The 18,334-nt window shown below is 42.5% G+C and overlaps 1 protein-coding gene across 1 annotated transcript; it reads left to right on the plus strand.

Annotated features, from left to right (window-relative positions):
* Positions 1 to 504: 504 nt before the first annotated feature.
* On the plus strand, positions 505 to 18,065 carry LOC124254618 (beta-1,3-galactosyl-O-glycosyl-glycoprotein beta-1,6-N-acetylglucosaminyltransferase 3-like). The gene is made up of 4 exons (XM_046688453.1): positions 505 to 793; positions 9,855 to 10,584; positions 16,910 to 17,142; positions 17,714 to 18,065. The coding sequence occupies exons 2-4, from the start codon at positions 9,866 to 9,868 to the stop codon at positions 18,061 to 18,063; spliced, it is 1,302 nt and encodes a 433-aa protein (XP_046544409.1). The 5' UTR covers positions 505 to 793; positions 9,855 to 9,865; the 3' UTR covers positions 18,064 to 18,065.
* The last annotated feature ends 269 nt before the right edge of the window (positions 18,066 to 18,334 follow it).

Genomic DNA, 18,334 nt, shown 5'->3' on the forward strand with positions numbered 1-18,334 from the left:
AATGGGTACAACAAGGACTGGTCGGCTCGGAGTCAGTATAATGTGTCTGAGTGGGGTATTCATGCTTCACTGCGGCATGGTATCTCAGTGAGCTAGCACTATAAAACCAGCTAAAGTCTGGGCTAGTACAAGCAGCCGCACATACACATACACGCATGCACGTCGTCATATGAGCGAAATATTCTCAAGCATGACGTTAAACCCAATTTCACCTCACCTCACCTCACAGAGATTATATGGCTGATATCCCTGGAAACTAAAGTCTGGATAAATTAGAACTGACCTGAACGTTGTCATAGATCATCTAACGTAAACATAGGCTATATGCTAAGAAATGATATAATTAGACATGATAGGAACATTTATGAAAAGATATTTTTGAAGAAGTGAAAAAAACATTTCAAAAGTGTTTCAATTCAAGCGTGAAGTCGACGGGGGATTCAGTAAACACTGAGGTAGATGGAGCAGGTTGGGTTACCCCCTCACAGCCCAGGGAAAGGGAGTGATGGAGTCTTGCCGCCAGTCTATGTACCCAAACTTCCCGTTATGTTTTTGCTTACTGGGACAACACGTACAGAGGCACCGGTCGTGCACACGACACATGGGAGCCATGCTCTCTTCGTGGGCGTTCCTACTCCATCGCGTTATAACGGGGTATCAGCGGTATCGGGATCTTTCCGGGGCACTCGGCCGTCTCATCTATGCCTGTGAGTGACAGTCTGCAGGGGACAGAACGTCAGGGAGGCAGGGTAAGGTGAAGATGAACTCACTGTTGTGCAACACTCAATAAGTAGTAAGTATTTCATTACAGCTAATATCAATTTCCAAAATCTGGGAAGAAACATAGATATCACTGCATGTAGGTATTTAAGATGTTTAGCATGAAAAGCAACCACGAAGCTTGTTTGTCACTTTTTAGACATGTAGTTATTCTTTTTAACCACCTTGATTATTTTTAGCTGTATGTAATAACAGCTGCTTCTAGATATGTAGGTTTACTCCTAACTGAGCGTCACGGGTTGACATGGGCGGTTTAAATGCCCTGTGTTTACATTAGTGTGTCTCGTACAGATATACTTATGTATATGATATACGTATACAACTTTGTAAAACCGATGTATATATAGAGTATATTACTAGTATATGAGTGCCCATGTCATACTATACTTTACTACACGAGTGCCTAAATGTTGGTATTTCCCGAGCGAGAGCAAGAGGGATATACCGAGATGTAGGCACGAGTGTCGCAAACGTAGTATCATATGGGCACGAACATAATATTCTGTTTATTACCGAAGTCGTCAAATTGAGAAAAATAAACCCAAATCTACTTTCAAACATAGTCTGGCTACCAGCCGATGCCCTAGGGCATCGTATGAAAAATATGAACCCCGATATGTTCGCCATCGTAGGTAATAAGTCTAAGTATGATACAGTCAAACACTGGCGAACGTTGATGTGTCGATCTGTTTCGAGTTTTGAGTATAAGCTTGGTCCCTGCGAATTCCTTATTTAGTGATTATTTTGCGATGTGTCAATCCCTGGAAAACTCGAAAGTATCTTGTCAAGATAGGTATATGCTTGTATATATGATGCATGGATTTTTAAAAACCCCAATGAGTGTATACTTGTATGCATATGGTATATGTATCTTCTTTTTAAAGAAACGATGGGTATATGCTTGTATATATGATATATGCACCTTCTTTTGACACAATAGGTATATGCTTGTATATATGATATATGCACCTTCTTTTGACACAATAGGTATATGCTTGTATATATGATATATGCACCTTCTTTTGACACAATAGGTATATGCTTGTATATATGATATATGCACCTTCTTTTGACACAAGAGGTATATGCTTGTATATATGATATATGCACCTTCTTTTGACACAATAGGTATATGCTTGTATATATGATATATGCACCTTCTTTTGACACAAGAGGTATATGCTTGTATATATGATATATACACCTTCTTTTGACACAGTAGGTATATGCTTGTATATATGATATATGCATCTTCTTTTGACACAATAGGTATATGCTTGTATATATGATATATGCATCTTCTTTTGACACAATAGGTATATGCTTGTATATATGATATATGCACCTTCTTTTGACACAATAGGTATATGCTTGTATATATGATATATGCATCTTCTTTTGACACAATAGGTATATGCTTGTATATATGATAAATGCATCTTCTTTTGACACAATAGGTATATGCTTGTATATATGATAAATGCATCTTCTTTTGACACAATAGGTATATGCTTGTATATATGATAAATGCATCTTCTTTTGACACAATAGGTATATGCTTGTATGTATGATAAATGCATCTTCTTTTGACACAATGGGTATATGCTTGTATATATGATAAATGCACCTTCTTTTGACACAATAGGTATATGCTTGTATATATGATATATGCATCTTCTTTTGACACAATAGGTATATGCTTGTATATATGATATATGCACCTTCTTTTGACACAATAGGTATATGCTTGTATGTATGACTTTTATCTTGTTTACAGGCTATATGAATAATCTAAAGACACACACATGTATTTTGTGATTACTTTTGTATATGACAATATTCTTCTGGCTGGACACTAACTTATGTCTGTTATTCCGACTGCTTGTCTTGGTGAGATACTGTTCATATATACCGAGTACCAGGCGCGGCCCCCACACACAGTAGTAACAGGTTCTGCATGATGCGCCCAGATCGTGTATAACTGAGATTTACCTCAGGTAACGTCAATATGTGACTTTGCATTTCGTCACTGTTTTCATTATTGTGCTAATGTATAGCGTAGTTCAAGATCACGGATACACTGTCTCCCACATCATCCCCCTTCCGCCCAACCCCCTCTGCTATACAAAAGTCCCAGCTGAAGCAAGTCAAGATTTCCCTACGTCAATCTGTTCCCCACAGCAGTGCCAGGAGCTTCTGTTAGTGGGTTCCAATCCCTACCCAGTTGAAGGTTTCCAGGTTGGTCTGCGATCCATCCGGGATTCGAACCCACACACTAGATCTCGGAGCACCCAATCGTCAGCATACGACGTCAGAGATCTAACCCACTCCGCCGCTGATATTGCCGCGATAAGGTACTTCAGCCGGAGAGTGCGGGTTTGAATCCCGAATAGGATGTCCAAATATGCCAGCAATATTACAGATTCCCTCGCACTTTACTGAGTTTGAATTCCTTTAGAATTTTGATAAAAAACAATATAAAGTTTGCCCAATTTCTAAAATGCTTCATGTCCAAATATACCAGCAATATTACAGTTTCCCTCGCACTTCACTCATTCTGTTGCACTATTCAAATGCACGCGCGCGCGCGCGCACGCACACGCACACACACAAACAACAACAAGCAAAACACACACAAAAAACCGGGCACACACACAAAACACACACACACGCGCGCGCACGCACGCACGCACACACACACACACAAACAACAAGCAAAACACAAAAAAACCGCGCACACACACAAAACACACACACACACGCGCGCGCGCGCGCGCACACACACACACAAACAACAACAAACAAAACACACAAAAACACGCGCGCACACACACAAGTGTGCACGCACGCACGCACACACACACATACACGCACGCACGCACACACATTGACATATACACCATTGTAAGGCTATGGTGACTGTGGGACCAGGGGTTGACATGTCGAGCTGCTGTAGTTCCATACCCCATCTTCCCGCGAGTGTTCCTCTTCCTCATCTCCCTTGCATGTCACATACCCAAGGTCAGAGGTGTTCCTAGAGAGCAACTTGTAGTATCTGTTGTGAGACTCGCCAGTCACGTATGTGCATGACAAATGCTCACAGCAACGTCCCGTAGTTCTGAGCGTGACAAACACGAATAATGACGTCACGGAGATATGATATATCGGATATGAAATGTCTCAGATATAATGTTGCAGTTCGGATACTGAGTATTAGTTTCCAGAATTATGAATGTCAATTTTTGTAATGTTAGGAACACGACTTTTCAGGGCATATTCTTACTCCTTTACCAGGTGAATAAAAGTTAGGAAGCTGATAGCTTTGTATTTATATGTGAAACAACAAACGTGATAAGATGATAAGATGACAAAGGTGCACACGTAGTTGTTAAGTGGCGCTGATTGATAATGGCACAGGACAAACAGTTGCCAGGGGCAACTCCATGTATATGTAGTGTTAATATGTGAAGACAGCAGTTAGGGTAAACAAGCACTAATCCGGTAATGGACAAATAGGTAATTTGCAAGTCCCAGACAGACATGTCCCCTGGTCATAGTTGATGGCCGGATGGTAGGGCTGGCTTACCCGGATACCCGGGACGGGTGGGTACAGAGTTGGACCCGGGTACCCGTCTCAATACCCAGACCCGTTGCGATCATGTGACTAATAGATTAAAGAATGTTATATGATACTCTTTCATGATTAATAGGTTGTATTGTCTTTGGAGATTTAGACATAATTACAGTCATTTCTTTTGAATATACATGGTTACGGTATTGAAAAACTCGAAATTTTAGGCTCCGAACAGAAGCATATGTTGCCATTTCTTACAAATTCGATGTCAGGAATTAACATAACGGATAGGGTAGGGTAGTAGGGGCTGCAGTACCCGGGTAGAAAATTTGGATCCGTCCCAGTCCTACTGGATGGTATCTCCTGATGTCTCTTGTAGCTTTCTTTGACTCAAGTTGTTTCTGGAGGACAGGCCTCTAGTGACGTCCCCCACGATGCGCCACAGACATCAGGACATTCCTCACGTTGGCGATAACACGATGTAGCCCAGGAACAGTAATCACAAAGCTAATAAGAGATATATTGGCATAGATAAATAAAAGAAAAAGCTAACACATGTTATTATTATTATTATTATTATTTTTTTAAAACTTAAACATACACCTGTGTAAAATTACGTCATATTTGTTAAACATACCTATCCTCTTTTGAATGTAGTATACATGTAAGAGTTAAAGATGGGACATGATTTTACGAAGCACTTGGTGACACTGGCCTTGATATATCGGATCCAAATGACGCGAACCCCTGGTAAATAAACGATGTACGTAAATGTGAAAGATGGGAATCGGGGCAGTCATGGCTATGTCTTTCAACATGGTTTAACATTACATATGAACACCAACGGCCCCGGTAAAATACGAGGGTCTATTGAGAAGAAGGGTTGTGTCGTGGTGAAATAGTTTTGTGTTGCCATTGTTCAAGAATCTGCCGAAAATTACCCACCCCGAAACAGATCGTTCTGCCTAACATCAACGACATGAAATCACTCATTTGTCCACTCCACGCTCTGTTGCGCCTGTCAAGGATGCCTAAAGTACACGCTGATTCATCAGAAAACTTGGTTAAGATTGGTTTTGCTTGCTGAAGGTTGGTGTTCAAAACATAAAGGAGATCCACAGACTAGTGCGCTCTGATGAAGTAAAAATGTGAGCATTTGTGTTGTCAATGGACGGCGTGCGTGAGAAAGTGAACTAGGTTGAGATGGGAACTCGGGGTGATATTTACAGAGGACTGACTGGTCAACTTAATTATGGTAGGTAGCTGACGGTTCGGTGGACACCAAAGGGATGGCTAGTTATGTATGAGTTTTCAGATGAAGTATTCACAATGGACATTGGGCTTGTCACCGGCACATTTACTGAGTGTGTGTACTGTAACCACGATATAGCTGTTCAATTACATATGACAAGAAGTATTCCTGTGTCAGGAGCGAACGTTTTCTGTGGGAGAAGAGAAATATTATTATCATGAAATGTCAAGAATGTTAAACTGTGCATACCAAATGATCATGATTTGTTCTATTACAAACCGTCTCATGGTCTGTTGGGTAGAGCGCCCATCCCGAGAGTTGAGGTGTTTGGCGCTCGACTTGTAGTGGATAAGAACCCCGATTATCACGAGTAGGGTATTCATGATAAACTGCGACATGGTATCTCAGTGAGGTAGCTAACTTGTCTAAGTTCAGATCTCACACATCTCGTACGTGCATGTTCCTTGATCTGTTAGTAGGATAACCCTGCACGCCAAGTCCAACCCAAGTCCAACTCCCTCACTCACCATCTCACTACACCTTGTAAAACTATCCAGATCATGATGATCAAGTTTTATATGTGCAGAGAGGCGGGGTAGCCAAGTGGGTAAAGCATTCGCTCGTTGGTTCCCCACATGGGTCCAATGTGATGCTTATCTGGTGCTCCCGCCGTCATATTGCTGGAATATTTTGCAAAATGCTAAAAGCGGCGTAAAACCATACTCACTCACTCACTCTCCAGCAGCAGTATCATTAAAAGGCTGTTATTGTGATGAATCTAACTACATTACGTGGTGATGAGGGTGACGGGATGGGCCATGTATACAGCAGCTAGGGTCCTGAATTACCGTTTTGATCCAACTTATGAATCAACCGAAAATATACTTTAGATATAATTTTAATTATTTGGTATTTACTGTTGAAATCAACTGGGATGCGACTGCTACCAATACCTTGCACGCGCTACACGTGTCCGTCTTGTGAGGAACACATGGTTTATACTGACAATCACATTCTTCACAGCGATCCTCCGTAGCCTATAATGGATAAAACCGCCAAGCTAGTAAGCGTAGGGTTGCAGAAGTTTTAATATGATCTTTTACAATTGTACAAGTAACATAATTCAAAGTCAAGGGCTATTCTTCAGAAAATCCCCGTACAAAATCCCCGATTTCTTTGCAAATGCAGGCGAAACTGCTTGCAGAGGTTTACTCCATGTAGGGAGAACCTGGCGAGACAATAGAGTGACGTCACTGAAGGTTTATAATGTATGTACATGTCTGGGTATAAGGTACAGAGAGAAACGCTCAAGGTGTTGTCACATTTATAATGCAGGATATTGAGTTTTCCCTGGTGGATGTAGGCTTGTCATTTCGGGACTCTACATGCCCTCTACATACCGAACAGAACAGAACAGAATTTATTCAGTATTAGGGCCTCATGGCCTAGAGTAAAATAAAGTTAATTAAATACATTAAATATCACGTGACAGTGACGTTAGATGTAAATTAAATACATTTCTAAAAATATGGCTACATGTTTAATAATTTTGACATTTTTGGTACTCAGGATGCTATGCACATTTAGGTAAGATGGAATATATATTTTACGAATAGCTGAATACATACCATCTACATACATGCCTTTCTTATTAAGTGTTAACCAGTGTCCCTATTGAGTGGGCGCCTATTGACAGTGTCCCTTGTAATGCCCCATTGGTTAGGTACTATCGATCCAGCCCCGATCTGTCAGGGATCCGAACCCGATTACAACTTTTCGCTCGTCACGCACTACGCCTGTGTTCGATTCGCCACATGGGTGCAATGCATGTTTATTGTGCTCCTGTGATGTTGCAGAGGTATTGCTCTATGCGGCGTAAAATGTAACTCACTCGCCATTTTCAGATGAAACGTAACCACTGATAACTAGCATAGACACCTGTGGGGCAGTCTGTCATACAGACCCTCAAACAATTATACCAAGAAAGCCCATGCAAGTTTAGAATATGTGTCAAGTCTAGATCACAACAGTTTCTGAAAATGACGAAAGCCATGGGATCCATTTCATTATATTTTATGATTATAATTTAGGAACTGTTGTTTCTGTAAAATATGTTCATTTCAGAGACTAGATGCTAGTCTACATGAGGGGTTTCATTCACAAACCCCTCAATTTAACGCTAGGTTATCAACAATACGTCGCCCGCAGTGTGTACCAGCATCCATCATTGTGCTGAATACCTATGTAGGAGACGGACCCGCTATTCACTACCTATCTATGTGTTTTCAATGAGCAACAATGGATGTATGGTTTGTGTAATGTCTGGGTTGAGGTGTACTGACAAAAGCGTAATGGGACACTGAGAACCAGCTTGACGAGGTTACGATGGGGACGGCCAATGTCGTTCAGGCGCGACCCACGTTTCTGATAAGACATGATCGCTTCACAGACGTGTTTTTGTGTTGTTCTGAACGCGATATTATGACATTACGGACAGGACATGATGACATTACGTACACATTATGACGTTATAGTGTGTGAGTTTTACGCCGCGTTTAGCAATATTCCAGCAATGTCACGGCGGTATGACATTATAGACACAGCATGATGACAATACGGAAAATATAACGTTGTAGACACAGTATGATGACATTATCTGCATAGGCGGATCCAGAGGGCGTGATCGGTAGAGTATTGTGAGTGAGTGAGTGAGTGAGTGTGTGAGTGAGTTAGTGAATATTTATCCTCACATTGCCAATATTTCAGCCGTATCGTGACATTGATTGACTGTATTGATAAGAAATAAATGTATAATATACAACCTGTCGCCAAGGACAGTAAAGCAACTGGAGTATCACTGTTAGATTTAATGTTAAAATTATACTACTATACGGACAATACACAATCTTAAAACAGGTTATAGTTGCCAGCAACTGTAGGTAGATCACCATACTCGGGACCATGGGGACTTACAGTCCGTTTACTATCTGCATGGACCCTAGCTAGATTTACATCGTCGCTTCAGATGTTGGTGATTGGACTCAAATTTAGCCATCGCTTAAAAACACAAATATCTTATGATTAAAAATCTGGTAGATATAAATTTACTTCGAATGTTATGGGACTTACGCACCGTCACAGGAAGGCAATAGTTTTACTCTTCTTCAACCACCTTTGAAGAGAGTATTATAACATTAGGCACACACTATTTGGATGACATGTAGAGGTATCACTATGGACATATGTAATGACACTACGGACATACTGTGATGACACTACGGACATGCCGTGATGGTACTACGGACATACTGTGATTACACTACCGTCATACTGTGATCACACTACCGACATACTGTGATCACACTACGGACATGCTGTGATGACACTACGGATATACTGTGATGGTACTGCGATTGTAACTGTAATGCATTGACACTACCGTCATACTGTGATGACACTACGGAAATGCTGTGATGACACTACGGATATACTCAGATGGCACTACGAACATGCTGTGATGACACTATGGACATACTGTGATGACACTACGGATATACTCTGATGACACTACGGACCTACTGTGGTGACATGATGGACATACTGTGATGACACCACGGTCACAATGCATTGGCATTACGGACATACGCGGACGCATATGGTGCAGATCACAGATAGGGAAGTGTATCAGTTTCAGCATTGATGCGTCGGTATTGAAACCTTTCATCGAACGATGTCAGATCACATTTACACCTGAAGTCTAAGTTACACGTTTTGTCAATACTCCCATAAACAAATTTCGTTTTACGTGCATAAAGAAACAGATCGGCACAATTGGAGGTGCCTACACGATTTCACGAAAATTTGATAACAGGTATGTAAGTAGTCGAAGATTAGAAAATTAGTGATGCCCCCAGGAGTTGGTGAAATGCGATATTCACATCCGCCACTCGCACAGTTTCCCTAAAAAGTTGAATATCTACAGCCTGACGCCGCACAGGCGAATCGGTGATTCCCTTGGATCAAGGGATGTTGTTTCCCGTCAAATCTGGTAGATAGTGATGTAGAATGTAGAAAAATACATTTTTATTTTACAAAATAGTGAGATATTATCAAACAGATGTCATCACTTCCCAGTACCGCTTTATGGGGAAATAAAACAACACTAACTGTTAACAAAGTTCTGACATATCGTTTTGAAAAGGTGAGCTTCTGTACCTGTGTTCTAACGTCTTCTTCTAACTGTTTCAGGATAATGCAGAATGAAGTCAAATCATGTGGCGTTCGCCATCATCATCAGCCTTGGTACCGTCGCACTCATCGTTTTCGACGACATCCTCCGAAACGTGCTACGAAAGGCCAAGGACGAAATGCGGACAATTCCCATGGAGTTTTCGTTTGACGATTTGCCGCTCAAGTGTAAATATCTTTTCCGTAATAATGACCTGGAGATTGAACGGGCCAGGGTACGGATGCTTAAAGACGTCCGGGTTGGACCAAGTATTGATCATGGCGCTTACTCCGTCATGACACAGAACTGTACGGAGTTCAAACGACACCGAAATTATATACTAAACGTAACTCGTGAAGAAGAAGAGTTCCCTATAGCCTTCAGTGTGTTGATGTACCGGAATGTGGAACAGTTTGAGCGTCTGTTGCGAGCTGTATACAGACCTCACAACTACTACTGTGTCCACGTCGACAGCAAAACCTCCGGGGTAATAAGGGATGCAGTTAGCAACATCGTCAACTGTTTTCCGAACATATTTCTGTCGTCGAGCTCGGTAGACGTGAGATGGGGAGAATTCTCCGTGCTGGAACCGGAACTGGTGTGCATCCGGGACCTGCTGAAACACAACCGGAAGTGGAAATATTTCATCAACCTCACCGGTCAGGAGTTTCCCTTGAAGACGAACTACCAACTGGTTAAGATACTCAGGGCATACAGTGGAGCGAATGATGTTAGCGCCACAGTCTCTAGGTAGGTCACGTGGTAAAATGAGTGAATGAAAGAATGAGTGAGGACGAGATACTGTAGCTTAATCTAGCAGGTGGCGGTATGTTATTAATGCTTCAGGATCTACCGAAGCATGAACCATTCTCAAATATACATATATATGTAACGAAAGGCAAGTTCCATTATCAAGTTTTTATGAGGCGCAAACAGTTGTGTAATACTTGTTTATGACACGTTTTGCACGTTTGAGTTGATAAAAGACGTAAAAATATTTGTTCGATGAAGTGCTTCATGGGATTAGATGGTATAATTGACAAATCTGATCTTGAAGACGTGTGCAGGTTACCGTTAAGATGGTATCACAGAGTCTCAGACCCGTAAGTATCCAGGTTAGAATTGGTCTTCAGTAACCCATGCTTGCCGTAAGAGGCGACTAACGGGATCGGGTGGTCAGACTCGCTGACTTGGTTGACTCATGTCATCGTATCCCAATTGCATCGATTGATGCTCATGCTGTTGGTCACTGGATTGTCTTGGCTAGACTCGACTATTTACAGACCACCGCCATATTGCTGAGTACGGCGTAAAACCTCACTCACTCACAGAGTCATGTCCTTCTGATGGAGGTGTTCATACGTGTCAAAGCGTTTCTGATGAAGGTGTCACGTGTCACGACGTCAGAACGAGCCGTGGATGTTTTCTATCATGTAAGTGGACCCACGGTATAGACATCACGTATGTGGAGACGGTCACAGTCATGATCAATCCATGAACCTGACAGGGAATCGAGTTTGGTACTCAGTTACGGGAGATGTGTCCTCCCATAATGATTCAACACGAATTTAGCCTCGTGCATTGAAATGACCATGCTTATAGACTGCTAGTTAATGGATACACAGATCTGACGGGTGTTTTATTGAGATGCGGACCTAGAAATATTGGCGGACATCGTGGGTAAGGGCACCTAGCATCTAGTATTTTGGGGGTGATCCGAGAGCTGGGATATTGTTTAAGATAGAATATGTTTTAGGTCACGTCTTCAAGGACCCACAGTGTGTTCAAACCTGGCTCAGTAATATCAATGTGTTCTCGCGTGGGTCAGGAACATGAATACGTCCTAACCTGGGTCAGGAACACGAATACGTCCTAGCCTGGGTCAGGAATATGAACACGTCCTAGCCTAGACCAGGAACGTGAATACGTCCTTGCCTGGCTTAGGAACATGAATACGTCTTAGCCTGGGTCAGGAACGTGAATACGTCCTAGCCTTGGTCAGGAACACGAATACGTCCTAGCCTGGGTCAGGAATATGAATACGCCCTAGCCTGGGCCATTAACGTGAATACGTCCTTGCCTGGGTTAGGAACATGAATACGTCCTAGCCTGGGTCAGGAACATGAATACGTCCTAGCCTGGGTCAGAAACACGAATACGTCCCAATCTGGGCCAGGAACACGAATACGTCCTAGCCTGGGCCAGGGACACGAATACGTCCTAGCCTGGGTCAGGAACACGAATACGTCCTAACCTGGGTCAGGAACACGAATACGTCCTAACCTGGGTCAGGAACACGAATACGTCCTACACCGGGTCAGGAACACGAATACGTCCTAGCCTGGGTCAGGAACATCATTACGCCCTAGGCTTGGCCAGGAATATCATTGCGCCCTAGCCTGGATCAGGAACATCATTGCGCCCTAGGCTGGGTCAGGAACATCATTGCGCACTAGGCTGGGCCAGGAACATCATTGCGGCACTATATTTAATTCACTATGTCATCTGCCCCAGTCCGGGTGTTTCCGCCATGCTACTGCTGGAGTATCGCGACCTAAACCCAACACTTGTACTCTGTTACCTCAATGTTTTTCACAAATTGTGAATGTCTACACCCATGTCTAATGGTAGCTAAAAATACTACAAGCAACAACTGGTTATTCTGTGGTATTGTACTCAATACGTGTGTCATGGTAATTTTTTGGACCTTGACGTAGAAGTGTTTCGGCAACCGTGTAACGTTTTGATTACGTTATTCTGAGTATATTCAAATCGAATTTTCAAGTTGACATTTTTTTAATGTATTGGGTTGGAGAAAATGAGCATACTTTGAAAAAAACTGTCCGTATCAGATTGTTATAGGCAGGCCATAAAACGTATTCAGTTCCAAGTTTCAATTATTTAGTCGTAGTGGCACTGGAAGCAAAACAAATACGAAAGCAACGAAGACAATTATCCACTTTACACATACTACGTTTCCTACTACAGGGGGCGGGGGGGAAGCCCAGTGGTTAAAGCGTTGGCTCGTCACGCCGAAGACCCGGGTTCGAATCCTCACATGGGTACAATGTGTGAAGCCCATTTCTGGTGTCCCCCGCCGTGATGTTGCTGGAATATTGCTTAAAGCGGCAGTCAGTCCTACTACAGATCTAAGTCTAACAAAGCTGGAGTGCATGGTTAATACTGTTTCAACATAGTCCCGTTTAGGTCCACACATCCAACAGGGTACAAGAGCGTTGTCCTGGAACACCTTCAGTGGCGTAATATTTGTCATGAACGCTTGACTTTATTGATGGTCGTCCACCACTAGTATGTTGTTACTGTATTATATGGCCTTAACGGAGACTCTGAAGACTGTAAATTATTAAATTATGTATTGATGTTTGCTAAATTTATAGTGTATCACTGCAAAGTCAATGGAAGTGATTGTAATTTTGACACTTTCATAAAAGATCTAAAATTACATTATAAAATATTGAAACATAACAGAAAAAATGTAAGTGAGAAAGTGAAATCTTGAGGTGCATAGTGTTTAACACTTATGACAAGAGTATATCTAATTATGACTAATAATGTTTTAACCCCAACACCCTGGTATGTCCATCCGCGTGACACTGTACAGGAGATGTAAACTCGTGGAATTGTATATCTAATAAATGATGCTAAAAAAACAACAACAAAAAACAAGGGGGGATTCAGTAGTAAAATACAGGCTGGTAGGGTGCCATGATAAAGCCTATAGCTTGATTAATCCTTCATATGCCATCATCGATGCTATTTGGATGTAGTCACTTGCTTGGTAACGGTGTAAGAATCTTCATTACAGCGTCGCTCTATACAATAAACAAGAAGTTATTATCCATGGTAACAAATCGAACAACAAAGTTGGCTGAGTCAGCTAAAAAAGACGTACTTTCTAATGAGATGTAATTAACTTGTCATGGTCAGTTGACTCCTCAGAATGTTCTCAGGAGAGATGTCTACTGCATGGACTGTGTGACGTGTCAAGTCGTTAATCATCCTAATTTGATGTATTTTACAAACAGTTTCATTTGTGGTGGTAGATTACTGGTTGTTATGGCCTTTGATGACCTATCTCCCTCACTCACAGTGGTACAGGAAGGAGTAAGATGCAGGACACTGATTAATATCGCTCATACCTGCAAACAACTGAACCATATCGCAGAGATATGTAGACGATCCAGCTATCGTGTACAGATCTGTACATACATACAGAAGACCGAAAAGTACCGTACATACATCCCGACGACTGGACCATCATCTGCCAACATGTCCCTCCAAACTGGTACCCTGTCATACCTGTATTTTTCCATGCCTATTACAACCGTAATTACAACCAGATATATGCAATACAGATGCATGCGTTTCCTTCACCTGCCTATATACACTGCTTCAAGCTTCTCTGATGTTCATGTCCCCGGTATAACGAGGTGCGGGGTTTGTGTCAGGAAAAAAACATTGATGATTCAGGCAAATGTAAACGCATTGGATGTGTGTATTGCTTTTGGCAGGCTTTTGTCGTTCCAACATATGTTTTTCAAGCCACCCCTTTATCAAATGGTAAGATAGCTTGCATGAACAATGTTTGTATCCTGCTAAGATACCTGCTAAAAACTTGCATTGACCTAACTGCTGCGGTGTCAGGTAGAATACAAACGAACGATCGTTTACCATGTGATGACATGGTAAATGAACCCAACAAGCCCCGCCTCTTTCAAGGCCACCTTGACACCCGATTGTACTTATAATGCTAGGATGGATCGTTTTAATATTTAATTGAAAACCTGTACAGGTCGACCTGTTTCGAGTACAGAATGGGTTGGTTGTCTTCAAGGTGAAGGAAAATGTCGGGAGAGACTGACAGCAATGCACTCCACATTCACTCTCCTCCTTGAAACCACTCTCAACGACCCTGTACTGTGTGACTTCTGTATTAACCGGTTTGATGGCCACCATTCAATTTGATAACTGTCCTCATTTTAGCTGTTAACTTACTTAGCGGATTGTCTAACAACACAATAAAGAACACAGCGATTGCACAGAGAAGTGACTGCATGAAATCGTTTAGCTGCAGCCCTCTATATTTCATCAATCCCGGGGAACTGTAAATAATGGAGCCAACAGAAAGAGTACAAACAACGGCTGGCGGTGTAAGCAACATCAGTGTGGCCAGACATCACGCACTGTAAACACAGTACACGGGTACAGAGTACTGACGGTCTCCGCCGTTTTCTGTGTTACAAAATCCACCCGAGGGCGGTGGGGTAGCCTTGTGGTTAAAGCGTTCGCTCGTAACGACGAAGACCCGGGTTTGATTCCAGAAGCCCATTTCTGGTGTCCCCCGCCTGATATTGCTGGAATATTTCTAAAGATGGCCTAAAGCTAAACTCACCACAAAAGTCACCCCCAAATTATCCTGCCGATATATGGTCTCCCCGAATTCCATTTACATATTATAGTGCTTCTACTGTCTGATCAACTTCATGACTGACTGACTGATTGAGTTTGGCTTTACGCCGCTTTTAGCAATATTCCAGCAACATCACGGCGGGGAACACCAGAAATGGGCTTCACACGTTGCACCCATGTGGGGATTCGAACCCGGGTCTTCGACGTGACGAGCCAACGCTTTAACCACTAGACTACCCCACCGCCCCACACTTCATGAAGGTTCCATGAATATCATCTCAGTCCAGTTGGACTTTCTGACCTCAAGGAATAACATTGTTCACAACACCTGACACATTCTCGCAGTTCGTCTCAGTTTGACGTAATTCTGTGTAGACGAATAGACTAACACATATAGTTTAATAGTAAAGGGTTTTACTAGAGCTTTCATGTTAAAGTTTCAAACAAAACTCATGTGAATGAATTGACCCTTATGAAGAACCTTGTACTAGAATCTATTTATGATTAACCCTGGTCAGTGAAACCATATACAGTATAACGTGTACTCTCATGTGACACGCGGTGAGACTTGCTACACTAACCACGTTACAAAGGATTGCTGAAATTTTAAACCGGGAATATTCAGCGGAGCGTCTGGGAATGTGTATGTCACACTGTTCGATTCGACCCGATGTTTTGTTACCACAATCGGTGACCAGCTGGTGAAGGTGGCGGCCTTGTACCTTATAATGCATTCAGTCATAACCTTTTATACCCATCACTCAAGTGCAGGAAAATAGAACCCCCCTGACAAATATTTTTCATCATCATCGTAATCGTCGTCATTATCTTCATCATCGTCAGGTCTTTCAATGGCAATTAGAAGTCATACACATAAGGAAGCGAATTGTATGGCTGTCAACTTCTTTATTATGAAAAACAGCGTTTCGGAGTATACCCTTACGCCTCATCAAAATCATCATCATCATCATCATCATCTTCATCATCATCATCATCATCGTCAGGTCTTTCAATGTCAATTAGAAGTCATACACATAAGGATGCGAATTATGTGGCTGTCAACTTCTTTATCATGAAAAACAATGTTTCGGAGTGTACCCTTACTCCTTCAGGTGAATGAAAGATATGAGGCAGAGAGCTAAATATGTACATGCATGGACAACAAAACCAATGTCGACGTCCACATCAATCATTAGGGGAATATAGGTTTCAGCCCTTGAGAGACAGATTTGTTACAGAGTTATGGCCCTTGTCATGTGTTTCTTGACTTATTGCACGGTATCCCCAATGGGAACAGATTTTCCCTAAAACAGTTGTAGATATAGAAACCAAATGGATTTCGAAAACCGAAACGGTGTTACAATTCTTTACTGAGTTATTGCCCTTGTCATGCGTTTCTTGACTTGACGTTATCCAATATGAGAACAGATTTTCTCAGTAACCGTTATAGACAGAGATACCAAATTTGGTATATGTTTTCAGGACATGAATGTCGTGGTGGAGTAAAACAAAAAGAGGAACCAAATAGGAACAGACCATTGTGGCGGGGGATGGGGACATTGATGACCATGTATTCCTGTTCTTACACGTATTGTCCATGTCTATGCTATTCAGATATTGTTGACTAGAGCGTGCTTCTTTCCAGGATATTTGAGAACGCCTATCGCTGGTGGCTGGCTGGTCCCCCTCCCGCGGACATCCGGCCAGTCAAAGGGGCCGTGCACATCATCGCCAACCGCCACTTCGTCGACTACGCCGTGCACCACCCCGTGGCTCATGACCTGCTGCAGTGGGTCAAGAAGACCAAGGTCCCCGACGAGACGTTTTTCGCCACCCTCAACCACAACCCACAGCTCCGGATACCTGGGTCATATCAAGGTAAGCAGAGTTGTACTCGACAGATACTTGACCAATGATAACCTGCTTTCACCTTATCGTGACTTCACATATCTTAGATGATTACCAAATTGGTGCAGGCACGTGAAACGTTTCTGAGAGGCCGGTTGACTAACAGACTCGTGTGGTCCAGCTCGCTGACATGCTTGATGCTTGGATCAGCGTCCATGATATCAATCCGTGGTTGTATGGACCAGACTCGATTATTTTCAGGCCGCCGTCATAAAACTGGAATAACTTGCTGAATGCAGCTTTAGACGAAAACATCAACAGACCTTGGTACAGCCCATGAGTACGAGTATGACATTGGGATTCGACTAAGAGACGCAACTCTGCACAGGGCTAAGGGACGCAACTCAACAAATAATTGTTTCTTTGACGACTCTTCTTCCTGTGATGTATGTCGGAGTATATACTTGGAAATTAACTGCTAGGTACCTGCGTCTGTAACGTAATCTAACATGAGAAAATAGTAAATTTGATACAATCGCAATGTTGTTGTTTCATGGGTTGGACTACTATATTAATTGCATACGAATTACTTCCCTTGCAGGCGAGCCGGAAACTGACCCAATCACGAAACCGTTCTTGGCGCGGTACAAGGTGTGGGACAAGGGGCTGTTCTTCTTCCTAGATGACTGTCAAGGCAAGTACGTCCGCCACATCTGCATCTTCGGCGTGGGGGACTTGCATCGCTTAGTCCAGAGGAAGCACCTGTTCGCCAATAAGTTCCAGCTGGACTTTGAGCCTTTAGTGCTGGATTGCATGGAGGAATGGTACTTCAACATGACGCACGACGAGCACCTCGGGAAGCTGGACTTTGATGATCGTTACTATAGAAACCTAGGGTTTGTTAAGAACCAGGTGCCCTTGTCTCCGACTAGCTACAGAGCCTTGCTGTAGGTGTTGAAGCGTTGTCATCCACTTCTGTACCATAGGTTGATGAATACTTGTTTCAAAAGTATTTGAGCATAGCATACATTGAACTGGAATATTGTTATGAGCTTTAACTTTTTAACCATAGAGTCAATACACTCAGTCTACTGTACCTCAGGCCAGTTATCCCTGTTTTCTTGGGTCTACTCTTGAACACCCATTTGTGTGACCCTCTGTCCATCTGTGTGACCCCTCTGTTCAACTGTGTGACCCCTCTGTCTAACTGCGTGACCCCTCT

The sequence above is a fragment of the Haliotis rubra genome, unplaced genomic scaffold (genome assembly GCF_003918875.1).
Source record: "Haliotis rubra isolate DU_JTF1 unplaced genomic scaffold, ASM391887v1 Scf578, whole genome shotgun sequence".
Classification (NCBI taxonomy): Eukaryota; Metazoa; Mollusca; class Gastropoda; order Lepetellida; family Haliotidae; genus Haliotis; species Haliotis rubra.